This window comes from Salvelinus alpinus, chromosome 4 (assembly GCF_045679555.1).
Source record: "Salvelinus alpinus chromosome 4, SLU_Salpinus.1, whole genome shotgun sequence".
NCBI lineage: Eukaryota > Metazoa > Chordata > Actinopteri > Salmoniformes > Salmonidae > Salvelinus > Salvelinus alpinus.
The window spans coordinates 101,627,416-101,647,312 of record NC_092089.1 but is presented as its reverse complement, the minus strand read 5'-3'; the positions used below and the strand labels follow the sequence as shown (position 1 = coordinate 101,647,312).

At 47.0% G+C, this 19,897-nt stretch overlaps 2 protein-coding genes across 3 annotated transcripts; both read right to left on the bottom strand.

Moving 5' to 3' along the window:
- Positions 1-853: 853 nt before the first annotated feature.
- LOC139574853 (gap junction beta-1 protein-like) lies at positions 854-6,724 on the bottom strand. 2 transcript variants are annotated; one of them, XM_071399809.1, is made up of 2 exons: positions 6,490-6,724; positions 854-4,908 (listed from the first exon to the last, which is right to left on the bottom strand). In XM_071399809.1, exon 2 carries the CDS (start codon positions 4,892-4,894, stop codon positions 4,067-4,069), a length of 828 nt encoding a protein of 275 aa, XP_071255910.1. In that variant the 5' UTR covers positions 4,895-4,908; positions 6,490-6,724; the 3' UTR covers positions 854-4,066. The 2 variants fall into 2 exon arrangements, with proteins under 2 accessions (XP_071255910.1, XP_071255909.1); XM_071399808.1 differs by lacking the exon at positions 6,490-6,724 and adding an exon at positions 5,797-6,440.
- Positions 6,725-15,524: 8,800 nt separating this feature from the next.
- Positions 15,525-19,506, bottom strand: LOC139574850 (vacuolar ATPase assembly integral membrane protein vma21-like). Its single transcript, XM_071399801.1, has 3 exons — positions 19,331-19,506; positions 17,221-17,330; positions 15,525-16,944 (listed from the first exon to the last, which is right to left on the bottom strand). The coding sequence occupies exons 1-3, from the start codon at positions 19,390-19,392 to the stop codon at positions 16,805-16,807; spliced, it is 312 nt and encodes a 103-aa protein (XP_071255902.1). The 5' UTR covers positions 19,393-19,506; the 3' UTR covers positions 15,525-16,804.
- Positions 19,507-19,897: the final 391 nt, after the last annotated feature.

The following is a 19,897-nucleotide window of genomic DNA, read 5'->3' as shown; positions in this document are numbered from 1 at the left end:
GCTGTGGAGTATTTATGTCTGCAATAAAGCCCTTTTGTGGGGTAAACTCATTCTGATTGGCTGGGCCAGGCTCCCCAGTGGGTGGGCTTATGCCCAGTCATGTGAAATCCATAGATTCGGGGCAAATATTTTTTTTTAAAGTGAAATTGTTGCATGTTGCGTTTATATATTTGTTCAGTATAGTACCGGTCTGAGAAGATAGAAACACAATGACTAACACCGACAGGGAGGAGGTCAGAGACCTGACCGTGTGATGCCAGGACAACAACCTCTCCTTCAATGTGATCAAGACAAAGGCGATGATTGTGGACTACAGGAAAAGGAGGACCGAGCACGCCCCCATTCTCATCGACGGGGCTGTAGTGGAGCAGGTTGAGAGCTTCAAGTTCCTTGGTGTCCACATCAACAACAAACTAGAATGGTCCAAACACACCAAGACAGTCGTGAAGAGGGCACGACAAAGCCTATTCCCCCTCAGGAAACTAAAAAGATTTGGCATGGGTCCTCAGATCCTCAAAAGGTTCTACAGCAGCACCACCGAGAGCATCCTGACGGGTTGCATCACCGCCTGGTACAGCAACTGCTTGGCCTCCGACCGCAAGGCACTACAGAGGGTAGTGCGTATGGCCCAGTATATGGGGCAAAGCGTCCTGCCATCCAGGACCTCTATACCAGGCGGTGTCATAGGAAGGCCCAAAAATTGTCAAAGACTCCAGCCACCCTAGTCACAGACCGTTCTCTCTGCTGCCACACGGCAAGCGGTACCGGAGCGCCACGTCTAGGTCCAAGAGGCTTCTAAACAGCTTCTACCCCCAGACTAATTAAATGGCTACCCAGACTATTTGCATTGCCCCCCCCCCCCCCCCCCTTCTACGCTGCTGCTACTCTCTGTTATTATCTAGGCATAGTCACTTTAATAACTCTACCTACATGTACATATTACCTTGACACCGGTGCCCCCACACATTGACTCTGTACCGGTACCCACTGTATTTAGCCTCCACATTGTACCGGTACCCCCTGTATATAGCCTCCACATTGACTCTGTACCGGTACCGCCTGTATATAGCCTCCACATTGACTCTGTACCGGTACCCCCTGTATATAGCCTCCACATTGACTCTGTACCGGTACCCCCTGCATATAGCCTCCACATTGACTCTGTCCCGGTATCCCCTGTATATAGCCTCCACATTGACTCTGTACCGGTACCCCAAGTATATAGCCTCTACATTGACTCTGTACCGGTACCCCAAGTATATAGCCTCCACATTGACTCTGTACCGGTACCCCCTGTATATAGCCTCTACATTGACTCTGTACCGGTACCCCAAGTATATAGCCTCCACATTGACTCTGTACCGGTACCCCCTGTATATAGCCTCTACATTGACTCTGTACCGGTACCCCCTGTATATAGCCACCACATTGTACCGGTACCCCCTGTATATAGTCTCCACATTGACTCTGTACCGGTACCCCCTGTATATAGCCTACACATTGACTCTGTACCGGTTTCCCCTGTATATAGCCTCCACATTGACTCTGTACCGGTACCCCCTGTATATAGCCTCCACATTGACTCTGTACCGGTACCCCCTGTATATAGCCTCCACATTGACTCTGTACCGGTACCCCCTGTATATAGCCTCCACATTGACTCTGTACCGGTACCCCCTGTATATATCCTCCACATTGACTCTGTACCGTAACACCCTGTATATAACCTCCACATTGACTCTGTACCGTAATTCCCTGTATATAGCCTCCACATTGACTCGGTACCGTAATACCCTGTATATAGCCTCCACATTGACTCGGTACCGTAATACCCTGTATATAGGGTTCCGCTAGCGGAATGTTGTCAGGGGTTCCGCTAGCGGAACGTGTGTCCTAGAAATGTTAATGGGGGTTGTCAGTAGTCCATCTTCGGACATCCAGTTTTCCACGTCGCTGCTGCTAACCCTAGTACTGACCCTAGTACTGACCCTAGTACTGATAGTACTAAAACAATGTAGTAAAGCTCCATTGTTTTCTGTGCACCATTAAAAAGACCTTTAATGTCTTAATAATGAGTGATCCGTTCCTGCTGTAGGAGTAGTCTCCATTCTGTAGGAGTAGTCTCTGTGCCATAGGAGTAGTCTCCCTGCTGTAGGAGTAGTCTCCATTCTGTAGGAGTAGTCTCCCTGCTGTAGGAGTAGTCTCCCTGCTGTAGGAGTAGTCTCCCTGCTGTAGGAGTAGTCTCCATTCTGTAGGAGTAGTCTCCGTGCTGTAGGAGTAGGCTCCCTGCTGTAGGAGTAGGCTCCCTGCCGTAGGAGTAGGCTCCCTGCCGTAGGAGTAGTCTCCCTGCCGTAGGAGTAGTCTCCGTGCTGTAGGAGTAGTCTCCCTGCTGTAGGAGTAGTCTCCCTGCTGTAGGAGTAGTCTCCCTGCTGTAGGAGTAGTCTCCCTGCTGTAGGAGTAGTCTGTAGGAGTAGTCTCCATTCTGTAGGAGTAGTCTCCGTGCCGTAGGAGTAGTCTCTGTGCTGTTGTAGTAGTCTGTAGGAGTAGTCTCCCTGCTGTAGGAGTAGTCTCCCTGCTTTAGGAGTAGTCTCTCCGCTGTAGGAGTAGTCTATAGGAGTAGTCTCCATTCTGTAGGAGTAGTCTCTGTGCTGTAGCAGTAGTCTATAGGAGTAGTCTCCATGCCGTAGAAGTAGTCTCCATGCCGTAGGAGTAGTCTCCCTGCTGCAGGAGTAGTCTCCATGCTGTTGGAGTAGTCTCCATGCTGCAGGAGTAGTCTCCTGGCTGTAGGAGTAGTCTCCTGGCTGTAGGAGTAGTCTCCCTGCTGTAGGAGTAGTCTATAGGAGTACTCTACGTGCTGTAGGAGTAGTCTCCCTGCTGCGGGAGTAGTCTCCGTGCTGTAGGAGTAGTCTATATGAGTAGTCTCCGTGCTGTAGGAGTAGTCACCCTGCTGTAGGAGTAGTCTATAGGAGTAGTCTCCGTGCTGTAGGAGTAGTCTCCCTGCTGTAGGAGTAGTCTATAGGAGTAGTCTCCGTTTTGTAGGAGTAGTCTCCCTGCTGTAGGAGTAGTCTCCGTTTTGTAGGAGTAGTCTCCCTGCTGTAGGAGTAGTCTATAGGAGTAGTCTACGTGATATAGGAGTAGTCTCCTGGCTGTAGAAGTAATCTCCCTGCTGTAGGAGTAGTCTCCTTGCTGTAGGAGCAGTCTCCCTGCTGTAGGAGTAGTCTCCCTGCTGTAGGAGTAGTCTCCTTGCTGTAGGAGCAGTCTCCCTGCTGTAGGAGTAGTCTCCCCGCTGTAGGAGTAGTCTCCCCGCTGTAGGAGTAGTCTCCGTGCTGTAGGAGTAGTCTCCGTGCTGTAGGAGCAGTCTCCCCGCTGTAGGAGCAGTCTCCCCGCTGTAGGAGTAGTCTCCCCGCTGTAGGAGTAGTCTCCCCGCTGTAGGAGTAGTCTCCCCGCTGTAGGATAAGTCTCCCCGCTGTAGGAGTAGTCTCCGTGCTGTAGGAGCAGTCTCCCTGCTGTAGGAGTAGTCTCCGTGCTGTAGGAGCAGTCTCCCTGCTGTAGGAGTAGTCTCCCCGCTGTAGGAGTAGTCTCCCTGCTGTAGGAGTAGTCTCCCCGCTGTAGGAGACTCAGTGAGTTCCAATACAATGGGTTTGTCAAGTCATGTTCTGAAACAAATGTTCCTTTATCCACCAGTTCCTGCGCCGAAGTTGAGAGACAAAACAGTGACTGTGTCGATCACGATGAAACAAAGTTCTCCCTCCAATCCAGCATTGAGTTTGTCCGGGTTAGTTTGTTCTTCTTTATATCCTACCACCGTTAGGAATGTTGAGAACATAGCACCAGCCACTAGAATAAATAGATGAAGAAATGAACGAGTGAATGATTGATGTTATTACTAGATGGAGCTATTGAGGATTTCTATACAGTATGGTTCCAAGCTGGTTACAGTTCATTACTTTGAAGCAGTGAAAATTAGTGGGAACTAGGACTAGGCAGCCTATCAGAAAGCTTGAGCACCGTTTTCCTTCTCCATAGGCAGCAAATCAGAACCCATCTCTCCCTCCAGTGCAGCCTATTAGAAAGCAGAGCACCTCTCTCCCTTCTCCATAGAGGTTTTCCTAGCTCCCACGGTGAACTTGAACTTCGACTGGTCAGCGATCATCTGGTTGATTTCGTTCTGTTTGTAGGAGGACAGTTTCTGACCGATCCCTGCTACCTTATTCTCTTCCCGGTTACCATGGATACACCTCAGACAGGCTCTGCCAATCAGGTAGGCCACCTCGGCCAGGTTGAGGAGAACACACACCCCCGACACGGAGAGCATGAACACGGTGAAGATGGTTTTCTCCGTGGGTCGCGACACGAAGCAGTCCACAGTGTTGGGACAGGGGTACGAGTCACACTTGACCAGACGGAACATCTTGAAGTCAGGGTAGATCAGGTAGAATATATAAAGGAAGCCGACTTCCAGAACGATCCTAAACAGCACACTGATCATGTAGGTCCACCAGAGGGCGCCTGCGATCGCAAACTTCTGATTCTTGATTTGTTCCAGCTCCTTAGGGGAAACGCGCCCGGACTTCTTCAGGATCTTCTTGTTGATGTGTCTGCGATGGGCTACATGCATGGCCACTAGGAGAGCAGGCGTGGACACCAGGATGAGTTGCAAGGCCCACAGGCGGATGTGTGAGATGGGAAAGAACTGGTCATAGCAGACAGAGTTGCAGCCGGGCTGCTCGGTGTTGCAGGTGAATCCAGACTTCTCGTCACCCCAGACCGACTCGGCCGCCACCACGAGGACCAGGATTCTGAAGATGAAAATGACAGACAGCCAGATGCGGCCGATGCCGGTGGAATGCCTGTTTACGCCGCTGATCACGGCGTAAAAGGACCCCCAGTTCATTTTCGATTCCAGGTCTGGAGAGGAGAAACAAGAAGGGACATAGTTCAGACTGTTTAATAATGTTGACGTTTCAGCTCTAAAAGCTTTTCTCAAGCCCAGTCTGGAAAGGAGAAATGTCAAGCTGACGATCACACTCAGGAGAATAACTGTTCTTTAAAAGAATATAGGACTTAGGGAATAACTTTATGTCGACAATGTATTGATACAAGATGACGTTCGATCACACTGGGAAGGGTGGTCATTCTTTATGACCATGTCAAGGAAACATGTAATGAAGGATTCAGGGGACATCAAAGTACATAACATGTTGGTAACGTATTTATACAATCATTGAAACTGTACAATCTCTGAGTCAATCGTTTAATAAAAGGCAGGTAATCAATCAAACCTGTAGTGAGGAAGAAATAGTTATTAAAAAAAACCCACAGGTGTACTGTACCCCACAGGTGTATTGTACCCCACAGGTGTATTGTACCCCACAGGTGTATTGTACCCCACAGGTGTATTGTACCCCACAGGTGTATTGTAACCCACAGGTGTATTGTAACCCACAGGTGTATTGTACCCCACAGGTGTATTGTAACCCACAGGTGTATTGTAACCCACAGGTGTATTGTAACCCACAGGTGTATTGTAACCCACAGGTGTATTGTAACCCACAGGTGTATTGTAACCCACAGGTGTATTGTATGTATCCAACCAACCATCATCAGAAATGCTTGAGCTGAAATCCTAAAAACACCAGACACATCGGACAGAAAAACAATTCTCAAACGTACTAATGTAGACAAAAAACCCAGAACTTTCCTCCTACATAAATCAACAACACCCAACCTAACACACCTTTGTCTATGTCCCCTGAACTAAAGGAGCCCCAGTATTCCCTGAGCTGTTGGTCCTACCAGTCTCCGCCGGCGGTGTCGGCAGCACCGGGTCCGTAAACCACCACCGTCAGGTGTAGCCTGGCCATGGCGCTGGAGAGGTCGGGTCAAAGCAACGACAAAACAAGACTCAGCCTATCTCTGGCCTGCGCTTTAAGAACCTCGGGGCGATGGCCTAATACGGGCGCAACGTCACGCCACATAACGCTCCGATAGCCAATAGAGAAACGATAACGGAGACATGTGATCCATTCAACAAGTATTAATACTGACTGACCGTAACCTGACCTTCAGACAGACGGAAAAACGGACACGGCTACACTAGACAGACAAGCCAAGATATATTCTCCAAGCAACGACTCAAAACATCCATCTCACAACTAACTTCAGACAGACACTGTCTAAGTCCTCTACTGTAACTGAAGAACTATAGCCAATCTTGAAACAGTCTTTAAACTATGTCAATCATAAAATACACCCAGATCAAACCAAGAGAAGTTACTGTATTCCAGTGAACAGATGTTTCATGTCAGTAACTACTCTCTTTCTGCAGAACCATTCTAGAATCTAGTCTGGAATTCTAGAATTCTCAGAGAACTCCAGAACACCTCAGACAGAATATTTTCTTTTCCTCGTGAATCTCAACACAACATCATCATCATCATCATCAAAATGGTTAATAAAGAAAATCAGAGATATTGTGATGCATTTTACCTTCAGCTGTGGTGGTACACAAAATGTGTACAAAGAAGGGTTAAATTAAATGGGTTTATTTTATCATCGAACCAGAAGGCTCTTGGCTTGTGAACACGATGCGTTGGTAAAATGCTAATCATTCCCGCAACACTAGCCACTACCCTGCACCGTAGCAGAGCCCAGCGCAGCCCAGCGGTCATATGGTCTTATATAAACTATTACCATACAATGCTGCCCTTTATCAGAGCCCCAACAAGACTCTGTGTTATTCTGATAAAACGTCCTGGTTTCTGCCTACCCCCAGCAGAACATACAGTAGAAAGAATCTGAGTGGACACAAAAGGCCTGAGTCCCATGCCACATTATTTATTGTGCTGGGAGAGGAGGGGCAGAGGGCTTCTGACCCGAACCACTGAGCGAGAGAGCAGGGGAAAAGGAAGGGCGAGCAGTGGGCAAAATGAGATGTTTGCAGAATCATTCAAGAAACTATAAATCTGAAACGTTTCCAGAAGTGGACAGTCAATGTCTTTGTGTTATATACTGGGTGTTTATTTAGGGAATAGATGGTTCTGATTGGCTTGTTCCCCTGATCTATCCAGTAGGATGGTTCTGATTGGTTTGTTCCCGTGATCTATCCATTAGATGGTTCTGATTGGCTTGTTCCCCTGATCTATCCATTAGATGGTTCTGATTGGCTGGTTCCCCTGATCTATCCATTAGATGGTTCTGATTGGCTGGTTCCCCTGATCTATCCATTAGATGGTTCTGATTGGCTGGTTCCCCTGATCTATCCATTGGATGGTTCTGATTGGCTTGTTCCCCTGATCTATCCATTAGATGGTTCTGATTGGCTAGATCCCTCCATTCATAGCTCAAATCTCTAAATGTTATTTCTGTTCGTCTGTCTGTCTATTTTTTGCTAAGAACAACATTCACACCTCTTACCCAATCAGGTGTTAGAATGGAATGACCAAGTGACTGCTGTGGTCTCATATCAGACAGAGGTTGAAACCAATTCTGCTGAGCCCCAAGCCCTGAGGACACAAGCCCCGAAGACACAAGCCCTGAAGACACAAGCCCTGAAGACACAAGCCCTGAGCACACAAGCCCTGATCCCCAAGCCCTGAGGACACAAGCCCTGAGGACACAAGCCCTGATCCCCAAGCCCTGAGGACACAAGTCATCACCTGGGGGAACCACCACAGAAAGGCTGTATTTGCTTATCCTTATTTTACCAGGTCAGTTTCCTTATTTTACCAGGTCAGTTTCCTTATTTTACCAGGTCAGTTTCCTTATTTTACCAGGTCAGTATCCTTATTTGACCAGGTCAGTTTCCTTATTTTACCAGGTCAGTTGACTGAGAGCACATTCTCATCTACAGCAACGACCTGGGGACTAGTTACAGGGGAGAGGAGGGGGTGAATTTTTAGAATAGTGTACCATTTTAGACCCAGAGATAAATCTTCAACATGACAGATGCAGAGACAGACAGATAAGGCTATACGGACACTCCTGACCTGCAAACCAAAATGTACTTTCAGAATTGGTTAAACTTAGGTTAGGGTCAAGGGTTTGATTATTAAGGTTAGGGATAAGGGTTTGATTAAGGTTAGGGTTAAGGGTTTGCTTATTAAGGTTAGGGATAAGGGCAGTGCTAGACTTGGACTGAAATAGGTTCCGGTTCTCATTTTGTGTGCCGGTACTGTTTATACAGTATTTTAGGGGCAGGAGTTCCACAATACTGTTGAGCTAATATTGTATAAGAGGATTAGGAGCTGAAGCAGTTGAACATTTGAGGTGCCGGTACTCAGCTCCGCTGATCTCCTGCCCAAGTCGAGCACTAATTAAGAGTTAGTTTTCATGTTTTGGGGTTAGTCGTTTTACAGGAGTGTCTTTCCATCCCTGAGAAACAGTGCATTGGGAAAGTATTCAGACCCCTTCCCTTTTTCCACATTTTGTTACGTTACAACCTTATTCTAAAATTGATTAAATACATTTTTTCCCTCATCAATCTTCACACAATACCCCATAATGACAAAGCGTAAACAGATTTTGTAAAACATTTTTGCAAATGAAATATCTTATTTAAGTATTCAGACCCTTTGCTATGAGACTCGAAATTGAGGTCAGGTGCATCCTGTTTCCATTGATCATCCTTGAGATGTTTCTACAACTTGATTGGAGTCCACCTGTGGTAAATTCAACTGATTGGACAGGATTTTAAAAGGCACACACCTCTATATATACGGTCCCACAGTTGACAGTGCATGTCAGGGCAAAAACCAAGCCATGAGGTCGAAGGAATTGTCCGTAGAGCTTTGAGACGGGATTGTGTCAAGGTACAGATCTGGGGAAGGGCACCAACACATTTCTGCAGCATTGAAGGTCCCCAAGAACACAGTGTCCTCCCATCATTCTTAAACAGAAGAAGTTTAGAACCACCAAGACTCTTCCTAGAGCTGGCCACCTGGCCAAACTGAGCAATCGGGGGAGAAGGGCCTTGGTCAGGGAGGTGACCAATAACCCGATGGTCACTCTGACAGAGCTCCAGAGTTCCTCTGTGGAGATGGGAGAACATTCCAGAAGGACAACCATCTCTGCAGCACTCCACCAATCAGGCTTTTATGGTAGACTGGCCAGACGGAAGCCACTCGCAGTAAAAGGCAGATGACAGTCGGCTTGGAGTTTAGCAAAAGACACCTAAAGGACTCTGACTGTGAGAAACTATATTTTATTTTTATTGGCCAGTCTGGGATATGGCTTTTTCTTTGCAACTCTGCCTAGAAGGCCAGCATCTCGGAGTCGCCTCTTCACTGTTGACGTTGAGATGCTGGTGTTTAGCAGGTACTATTTAATGAAGCTGCCAGTTGAGGACTTGTGAGGCGTCTTTTTCTCAAACTAGACACTCTAATGTACTTGTCCTCTTGCTCAGTTGTGCACCGGGGCCTCCCACTCCTCTTTCTATTCCGGTTAGAGCCAGTTTGCGCTGTTCTGTGAAGGGAGTAGTACACAGCGTTGTACGAGATCTTCAGTTTCTTGGCAATGTCTCACATGGAATAGCCTTCATTTCTCAGAACAAGAATAGACTGACGAGTTTCAGAAGAAAGTTCTTTGTTTCTGGCCATTTTGAGCCTGTAATCAAACCCACAAATGCTGATGCTCCAGATACTCAACAAGTATAGCTAACACAACGTGCCATTGGAACACAGGAGTGATGGTTGCTGATAATGGGCCTCTGTACACTTATGTAGATATTCCATTTTAAAAAATCAGCTGTTTCCAGCTACAATTGTCATTTACAAAATGAACAATGTCTACACTGTATTTCTGATCAATTTGATGTTACTTAAATGGACAGAAAATGTGACCCCAAACTTTTGAATGGTAGTATATATATATACAGTGGGGAGAACAAGTATTTGATACACTGCCGATTTTGCAGGTTTTCCTACTTACAAAGCATGTAGAGGTCTGTAATTTTTATCATAGGTACACTTCAACTATGAGAGACGGAATCTAAAACAAAAATCCAGAAAATCACATTGTATGATTTTTAAGTAATTAATTTGCATTTTATTGCATGACATAAGTATTTGATACATCAGAAAAGCAGTACTTAATATTTGGTACAGAAACCTTTGTTTGCAATTACAGAGATCATACGTTTCCTGTAGTTCTTGACTAGGTTTGCACACACTGCAGCAGGGATTTTGGCCCACTCCTCCCTACAGATCTTCTCCAGATCCTTCAGGTTTCGGGGCTGTCGCTGGGCAATACGGACTTTCAGCTCCCTCCAAAGATTTTCTATTGGGTTCAGGTCTGGAGACTGGCTAGGCCACTCCAGGACCTTGAGATGCTTCTTACGGAGCCACTCCTTAGTTGCCATGGCTGTGTGCTTCGTGTCGTTGTCATGCTGGAAGACCCAGCCACGACCCATCTTCAATGCTCTTACTGAGGGAAGGAGGTTGTTGGCCAAGATCTCGCGATACATGGCCCCATCCATCCTCCCCTCAATACGGTGCAGTCGTCCTGTCCCCTTTGCAGAAAAGCATCCCCAAAGAATGATGTTTCCACCTCCATGCTTCACGGTTGGGATGGTGTTCTTGGGGTTGTACTCATACTTCTTCTTCCTCCAAACACGGCGAGTGGAGTTAGACCAAAAAGCTCTATTTTTGTCTCATCAGACCACATGACCTTCTCCCATTCCTCCTCTGGATCATCCAGATGGTCATTGGCAAACTTCAGACAGGCCTGGACATGCACTGGCTTAAGCAGGGGGACCTTGCGTGCGCTGCAGGATTTTAATCCATGACGGCGTAGTGTGTTACTAATGGTTTTCTTTGAGACTGTGGTCCCAGCTCTCTTCAGGTCATTGACCAGGTCCTGCCGTGTAGTTCTGGGCTGATCCCTCACCTTCCTCATGATCATTGATGCCCCACGAGGTGAAATCTTGCATGGAGCCCCAGACCGAGGGTGATTGACCGTCATCTTGAACTTCTTCCATTTTCTAATAATTGCGCCAACAGTTGTTTCCTTCTCACCAAGCTGCTTGCCTATTGTCCTGTAGCCCATCCCAGCCTTGTGCAGGTCTACAATTTTATCCCTGATGTCCTTACACAGCTCTCTGGTCTTGGCCATTGTGGAGAGGTTGGAATCTGTTTGATTGAGTGTGTGGACAGGTGTCTTTCATACAGGTAACGAGTTCAAACAGGTGCAGTTAATACAGGTAATGAGTGGAGAACAGGAGGGCTTCTTAAAGAAAAACTAACAGGTCTGTGAGAGCCGGAATTCTTACTGGTTGGTAGGTGATCAAATACTTATGTCACGCAATAAAATGCAAATTAATTATTTAAAAATCATACAATGTGATTTTCTGGATTTTTGTTTTAGATTCCGTCTCTCACAGTTGAAGTGTACCTATGAAAAAAATTACAGACCTCTACATGCTTTGTAAGTAGGAAAACCTGCAAAATCGGCAGTGTATCAAATACTTGTTCTCCCCACTGTATATAAATAAATCCCCTAATTCTACCACCCTTCCCCTAATTGGAGTAAAATAACAGACAACAATACTTAGGCTTCTACTTAAACTTATACATTTTACAGACACAATCTATTTTACAATAGTTATCTTTTTTTATTCATTTTTATTTGTTTTTAGTCCCACCCTTCAGCTGCCCTCAACCCCTCCCATCCATCTCTAATTGACATATATTTTTCCACTGTGCTGTAATGTTTCACAAGTTCTGAACCTTTATATTCTCATAGTTTCTACAGATTGTAAATTAAAGATGCATATTTTTACTAAATATTATTTTATTAAATCGATTGACTATGTCTTTTCAGGTCACCCAGTAGTGCTACATGCAGGATTAGCTCCAGGTAAATGTTGCAATTCTTCAGCCATTCCTGAACCTGCGACCAAAAACAAGCTACATATGGACAGTACCAAAACAAGTGATCTAATGATTCTGTCTCTTTGCAGCAAAATCTGCAGGGCTTGAAATGTTGTATCCCCCATATATACTGTATATAACATTCTATTGGTAGCAAGAATTTTGTATAATAATTTGAATAGAAAAACGATGTTGTGAATCCGGCGTTGTTTTGCGTGTCAATTCTTAAACAATGTGCCATGGAATCGGTACATTGAAAATCTCTTCACAACTATTTTGCAACCTGTTTGGCACAGCTGTCATTTTTTGGGTCCTTAAATTAAGCTGGTATACTTTTTTAATTTATCACCATTTTCTTTAACTCCTTTTATTCTTTAATTCAGGGCCATCAGACAAGTTACCTACCTTCTCCCTCTTCCACTTGCCTCCTCTATTTTTGCGGTAATGCTGCAATCAGTTAGTTGTGATTTGGGGTAGAGCAGATATTTCCATATATCTTTGTTAGCTGGATGTGTGACGTAACTCCACCAGTCCTATTTATGATATTATTAACATTAACATCATAAATAGGACTGGTGGAGTTACGTCACACATGCAGCTAACAAAAATACCATTACTAAATCATTTTTTCCCAAAATGATGTTTTTTTTTAAATCAATTTGTATATTTGAGTTTAACCATAATATATTTTTTTAAACATTTGTTCTGTCTTTTCAGGTGGATTAATCTGAAATTTCAACCAGCTTTCTGTAGCTTGTTTAAAAAAAAACAATATTCTGGAGATGTTTTCATTTTCAAATAACCGAAAGTGAGAGGTTGTAATCTGTATAAAAGGGGAAAAGGCCATTCTTGAGCCATTTTTACTAATCTGCTAGAAAAACTGTTTGGATTTAAGTACAACTTTTGTATGACTGAGAGGTTTAATTATTTAATATTCAATTCAATGCTGCTGCAAGAGCCACTGAGATTTAATCATTTCAGCCCTCTGAATGAACATTGAACCAACCCATTATATAAATAGACACATTTAATTTTGTCTGGCTTGCCATTCCAAATAAAGTGGAATATATTTTGCACATATAATAAAATAAAATTGTTCGGTGTAGGCAGGGCCATAAGTAAATAGGAAAATGATAGAATTAATCAGGGTGTATTTTCCTTTACTTTATATATATATCATTTTTTATTTAACTAGGCAAGTCAGTTAAGAACAAATTCTTATTTACAATGACGGCCTTGTTCAGGGGCAGAACGACAGATTTGTACCTTGTCAGCTCAGGGATTCGATCCAGCAAACTTTCGGCTACTGGTCCAACGCTCTAACCACTAGACTACCTGCCGCACCATATAAATGTATTGTTTTTCAGTCTCTCGGTCCCTGCTTTGATGCACCTGTACTGACCTCACCTTCTGGATGATAGCGGGGTGAACTTTTAAAAAAGTATACCAGCTTAATTTAAGGACCCAAAAAATGACAGCTGTGCCAAAACAGGACGTCCTTGATGATCTTCTTGGCCTTCCTGTGACATCGGGTGCTCCTTCGTATGCTTAAAGTACTTGGCCTCCTCTTTCAAAATATCCGTTAGGTGAATCATGGATGACGAACGTCACAGCATTGTTGCGTTAGTTGTTTGTTTAAAATGTAAATCTTTTCCTTTATGATCGGGACCTCTTAGTGGTAATTGTGATAACTGCACTGTGATTTTAATTTTGTAATAAATTAGGTTAGGGATTTTTTTTATAAATGCACATTAACAATCCCAATGTCGTTTAACTATTTAAAATGTTCACACCCTTAATTGGAACTATTTATAAATTAGTATTATTTGTGATGCATGTTATGGATGAGAAGTCCAGCAGGTGGCGCAAGATACTACAGTGAAAACACTTCAACTCTGAGGATGAGAGTTGTTCTGCATGGTGGTTTGAGAGTCATACATAATGATGTCTGTATGACTGTCTGTGTCAGCAATGCGTGGTGCTTGCTGTGTCTCTGTCAGTAGAGCGTGGTGCTTGCTGTGTCTCTGTCAGTAGAGCGTGGTGCTTGCTGTGTCTCTGTCAGTAGAGCGTGGTGCTTGCAGTGTCAGTCAGTAGAGCGTGGTGCTTGCAGTGTCAGTCAGTAGAGCGTGGTGCTTGCTGTGTCTCTGTCAGTCTCTGCTTGCTGTGTCTCTGTCAGTAGAGCGTGGTGCTTGCTGTGTCTCTGTCAGTAGAGCGTGGTGCTTGCTGTGTCTGTCAGTAGAGCGTGGTGCTTGCTGTGTCTCAGTCAGTAGAGCGTGGTGCTTGCTGTGTCTCTGTCAGTAGAGCGTGGTGCTTGCTGTGTCTCTGTCAGTAGAGCGTGGTGCTTGCTGTGTCTCTGTCAGTAGAGCGTGGTGCTTGCTGTGTCTCTGTCAGTAGAGCGTGGTGCTTGCTGTGTCTCTGTCAGTCTCTGCTTGCTGTGTCTCTGTCAGTAGAGCGTGGTGCTTGCTGTGTCTCTGTCGGTAGAGCGTGGTGCTTGCTGTGTCTGTCAGTAGAGCGTGGTGCTTGCTGTGTCTCTGTCAGTAGAGCGTGGTGCTTGCTGTGTCTCTGTCAGTAGAGCGTGGTGCTTGCTGTGTCTCTGTCAGTAGAGCGTGGTGCTTGCTGTGTCTCTGTCAGTAGAGCGTGGTGCTTGCTGTGTCTCTGTCAGTAGAGCGTGGTGCTTGCTGTGTCTCTGTCAGTAGAGCGTGGTGCTTGCTGTGTCTCTGTCAGTAGAGCGTGGTGCTTGCTGTGTCTCTGTCAGTAGAGCGTGGTGCTTGCTGTGTCTCTGTCAGTAGAGCGTGGTGCTTGCTGTGTCTGTCAGTAGAGCGTGGTGCTTGCTGTGTCTCTGTCAGTAGAGCGTGGTGCTTGCTGTGTCTCTGTCAGTAGAGCGTGGTGCTTGCTGTGTCTCAGTCAGTAGAGCGTGGTGCTTGCTGTGTCTCTGTCAGTAGAGCGTGGTGCTTGCTGTGTCTCTGTCAGTAGAGCGTGGTGCTTGCTGTGTCTCTGTCAGTAGAGCGTGGTGCTTGCTGTGTCTCTGTCAGTAGAGCGTGGTGCTTGCTGTGTCTCTGTCAGTAGAGCGTGGTGCTTGCTGTGTCTCTGTCAGTAGAGCGTGGTGCTTGCTGTCTGTCAGTAGAGCGTGGTGCTTGCTGTGTCTGTCAGTAGAGCGTGGTGCTTGCTGTGTCTGTCAGTAGAGCGTGGTGCTTGCTGTGTCTCTGTCAGTAGAGCGTGGTGCTTGCTGTGTGTCTGTCAGTAGAGCGTGGTGCTTGCTGTGTCTCTGTCAGTAGAGCGTGGTGCTTGCTGTGTCTCTGTCAGTAGAGCGTGGTGCTTGCTGTGTCTCTGTCAGTAGAGCGTGGTGCTTGCTGTGTCTCTGTCAGTAGAGCGTGGTGCTTGCTGTGTCTGTCAGTAGAGCGTGGTGCTTGCTGTGTCTGTCAGTAGAGCGTGGTGCTTGCTGTGTCTGTCAGTAGAGCGTGGTGCTTGCTGTCTCTGTCAGTAGAGCGTGGTGCTTGCTGTGTCTGTCAGTAGAGCGTGGTGCTTGCTGTGTCTGTCAGTAGAGCGTGGTGCTTGCTGTGTCTGTCAGTAGTCACTACTGCTCTGGATAGGAGCATCTGCTACGGGACTAAAATGTTTCTACAGTTGATCAAAGTATGGGGTCAGGGGTCAGGGATAATTTGATTTTGTTTAATAGTTCATCACAACAACCACTGTGGACTTGAAATGCTGCTCTTGAGGACCCTGACGATTATACTACAGTTCTGGAGACATCAAATCACAACCAAAAATAAACGTCTACAGACACACAGAAACACACAGCGTTGTTAAATTAACCCAGTCAACAAGGACGGACAGATTGAACCACAACAGCAGAGACATGATGTTGGTCACACAGAAAACAAAATGGCACCTTATTCTCTGTATAATCCACTACTTTTGGTCAAACAGCCTTACGGGGCCCTGGTCAAACAGCTTTACGGGGCCCTGGTCAAACAGCCTTACGGGGCCCTGATCAAACAGCCTTACGGGGCCCTGGTCAAACAGCCTTACGGGGCCCTGGTCAAACAGCTTTACGGGGCCCTGGTCAAACAGCCCTACGGGGCCCTGGTCAAACAGCCTTACGGGGCCCTGATCAAACAGCCTTACGGGGCCCTGGTCAAACAGCCTTACGGGGCCCTGGTCAAACAGCCTTACGGGGCCCTGGTCAAACAGCCTTACGGGGCCCTGATCAAACAGCCTTACGGGGCCTTGGTCAAACAGCCTTACGGGGCCCTGGTCAAACAGCTTTACGGGGCCCTGGTCAAACAGCCTTACGGGGCCCTGGTGGGGCCCTGGTCAAACAGCCTTACGGGGCCCTGGTCAAACAGCCTTACGGGGCCCTGGTCAAACAGCTGTACATTTCTACATGCCTCCAGTAGTAGACAGGGTGGGGTGGGGGCTGGAGAGAAGCCAGGGTGGGGTGGGGGCTGGAGAGAAGACAGGCTGGGGTGGGGGCTGGAGAGAAGACAGGCTGGGGTGGGGGCTGGAGAGAAGACAGGCTGGGGTGGGGGCTGGAGAGAAGCCAGGGTGGGGTGGGGGCTGGAGAGAAGACAGGCTGGGGTGGGGGCTGGAGAGAAGCCAGGGTGGGGTGGGGGCTGGAGAGAAGCCAGGGTGGGGTGGGGGCTGGAGAGAAGCCAGGGTGGGGTGGGGGCTGGAGAGAAGACAGGCTGGGGTGGGGCCTGGAGAGAAGCCAGGTTGGGGTGGGGGCTGGAGAGAAGCCAGGCTGGGGTGGGGGCTGGAGAGAAGACAGGGTGGGGTGGGGGCTGGAGAGAAGCCAGGCTGAGGTGGGGGCTGGAGAGAAGCCAGGCTGAGGTGGGGGCTGGAGAGAAGCCAGGCTGGGGTGGCAGCTGGAAGTGGCTGGGCCTCCATCCCTTGGTCCATGCTTTCTCTGGGCCAGCAGCAGGGCCAGGTTAGGGTTAGTCGTGTTTTCCCTTGTCCTTGGTGGAGCCCTCGTTCCAGGCCACGTAGACGAACAGAGCCAGAACCACATGTACGGCCAGCACAGCTACGATGGCAGCATAGAAATAACTGTCTGAGTTAGACATCTGTAGGGAACCTGGAGAGAGAGAGAGGAGGAGGGGAGGTGAGGAGGAGAGAGAGGTGGGGAGGAAGGAGAGGGGAGAGGTGAGGAGGAGAGAGAGGTGGGGAGGAAGGAGAGGGGAGAGGTGAGGAGGAGAGAGAGGTGGGGAGGAAGGAGAGGGGAGGAGGAGAGAGAGGTGGGGAGGAAGGAGAGGAAGACAGGTGACGAGGGAAGAAGAAAAGTAAATTCAATAAATAGTTTTGAATATTGATTGGGATATTTAGGCCTCTCAGACAAGAAATAATGATTTACCTTCAAAGATGTATGCCTTTGATGCGAAGTACAGTCCTATGGGCAGGGTGACCATCAGGATGGTGAAGAAGAGAAGAGTTTTCAGAGCAGACACCAGGGAACTGTCATTCCTGCAGGAGACACAATATACATCCTCCATCATCTCATGTCTTGGTGGAGGCTCTGGGTGAGAACTGCATGTGTTTGATATTATTGAATGCATAGACTTACTGTTAGCTATGGGACGCTAATACAGATAGAGCGAGCTAGAATACCCTAGACCAGTGGTGCTGCCCTCTAGTGGGGAAACTCAGAATGATCCACCAACACTGTAGACCAGTGGTGCTGCCCTCTAGTGGGGAAACTCAGAATGATCCACCAACACTGTAGACCAGTGGTGCTGCCCTCTAGTGGAGAAACTCAGAATGATCCACCAACACTGTAGACCAGTGGTGCTGCCCTCTAGTGGAGAAACTCAGAATGATCCACCAACACTGTAGACCAGTGGTGCTGCCCTCTAGTGGAGAAACTCAGAATGATCCACCAACACTGTAGACCAGTGGTGCTGCCCTCTAGTGGAGAAACTCAGAATGATCCACCAACACTGTAGATCAGTGGTGCTGCCCTCTAGTGGAGAAACTCAGAATGATCCACCAACACTGTAGACCAGTGGTGCTGCCCTCTAGTGGGGAAACTCAGAATGATCCACCAACACTGTAGACCAGTGGTGCTGCCCTCTAGTGGGGAAACTCAGAATGATCCACCAACACTGTAGACCAGTGGTGCTGCCCTCTAGTGGAGAAACTCAGAATGATCCACCAACACTGTAGATCAGTGGTGCTGCCCTCTAGTGGAGAAACTCAGAATGATCCACCAACACTGTAGACCACTGGTGCTGCCCTCTAGTGGGGAAACTCAGAATGATCCACCAACACTGTAGACCAGTGGTGCTGCCCTCTAGTGGGGAAACTCAGAATGATCCACCAACACTGTAGACCAGTGGTGCTGCCCTCTAGTGGGGAAACTCAGAATGATCCACCAACACTGTAGACCAGTGGTGCTGCCCTCTAGTGGGGAAACTCAGAATGATCCACCAACACTGTAGACCAGTGGTGCTGCCCTCTAGTGGAGAAACTCATAATGATCCACCAACACTGTAGACCAGTGGTGCTGCCCTCTAGTGGGGAAACTCATAATGATCCACCAACACTGTAGACCAGTGGTGCTGCCCTCTAGTGGAGGGTCCGGTATCCCGACATCTTGTCTCCTGTTCTCCTCTGGGAGAACATGTCTTCCAGTGTGTCGCTGTGTGCCCCCTCCCCTGCATTGACACATTGAGCAAATTCAGATCATCAAAAATATCCCCCAGGTAGGCAACCTGCGCGAACCATTCCTCACAATCAAAATGTTTGGCCAGAAGTTACTTGTTTTTTCCCGAAAGAAACGCAGCAAACTCCGCTCGAAGCTCATAAAAGCGAGCAGTGGATAAAGAGGGAGCTGCACATTTTAAAAACGTGTCCATGATTTTACTCTGACAGCTAGCCCACATGAGTTAAATGACAGCTAACTATCCACGTGTGCAATGCCTGCAGAACGCGTCTGGATAGTTAGCTGTCAATCAAGCTAACTGAAAATCTGTATTCCGTGATTGGACGTGTCGCATTTAAAACAAAACCATGTGTCAGAATGACATTTTTATTGGATGTGTCTAGAAATCTTTCATTTCATTGGATCAGTTTTTGCGTGTGGGGCGAGAACATTATTGTATTGGTCAGTGAGTGTGCAGCCCGAAAACCCTCGGAGACCGAACACCACCACCGACCCGCTACACGTGTAAAGACAGCAGCAATAAGCGGTGCGGCGGCATCCTTTCAAAATAAAAGTTTCGATGCGGCGGTTACCTTTCAAAATAATGTATTTTTAAACGTGTATTATATATATATTGTAGCGATATATATTTTCTTACACAAGTTCCGCGACCCCTTAAAATCCTCACGCGACCTCCCAGTTGAGAATTACTGCCTTAGACATCAAAGATGCTGGCTATCTAATGAATGGGCTAACGTTAACTAACTAGCTACTGTTAGTAACGTTAGCTAATACGACGACTGAATAATTAACAATCTCTTACCCTCTGAAATCCGGGGCACCTGCATACGTGGTGCTAAGTGATGTTTTGGCATATCCTTCCATTTCTCTGAGAAATACAGCAAATAAAACCGCAAAATCGATATGAAATAGACAGAGGGTGAGCTGTGGTCGCTATGGATATTTTTCAACACTTCCGCATTTGATCACGGGACAAGCACATGACTTCTTTCCCGTCTTTGACACGAGAACTGGCTCAGTGCGTCATCTACTGGGTTGGAAGGAAATGGCACTTGATTCACCTGTGTGTGTGTGTGTGTGTGTGTGTGTGTGTGTGTGTGTGTGTGTGTGTTGTGTGTGTTGTGTGTGTGTGATGTAATCTCTGAAAGCGCTTGTAAGTAAGCATTTCATTACAAGGTCTACAACCTGTTGTATTCGACGCATGTGACAAATATATGGAGGGCCTAGCTAGTCTACACCATGCCCTCTGTACCGGTATATGGGGGGCCTAGCTAGTCTACACCATGCCCTCTGTACCAGTATATGGGGGGCCTAGCTAGTCTACACCATGCCCTCTGCACCGGTATATGGGGGGCCTAGCTCGTCTACA

What these genes read in the sequence shown, in the direction of transcription:
- LOC139574850 (XM_071399801.1), bottom strand. Translation starts at nt 19,392, where the DNA reads ATGGAAGGATATGCCAAAACATCACTTAGCACCACGTATGCAGGTGCC. An exon ending in GGTGCCCCGGATTTCAGAGG is followed by an intron (nt 17,331 to 19,330) that starts GTAAGAGATTGT and finishes TGTCTCCTGCAG; the next exon opens with GAATGACAGTTCCCTGGTGT. An exon ending in AAAGGCATACATCTTTGAAG is followed by an intron (nt 16,945 to 17,220) that starts GTAAATCATTAT and finishes CTCTCTCTCCAG; the next exon opens with GTTCCCTACAGATGTCTAAC.
- LOC139574853 (XM_071399809.1), bottom strand. Translation starts at nt 4,894, where the DNA reads ATGAACTGGGGGTCCTTTTACGCCGTGATCAGCGGCGTAAACAGGCAT.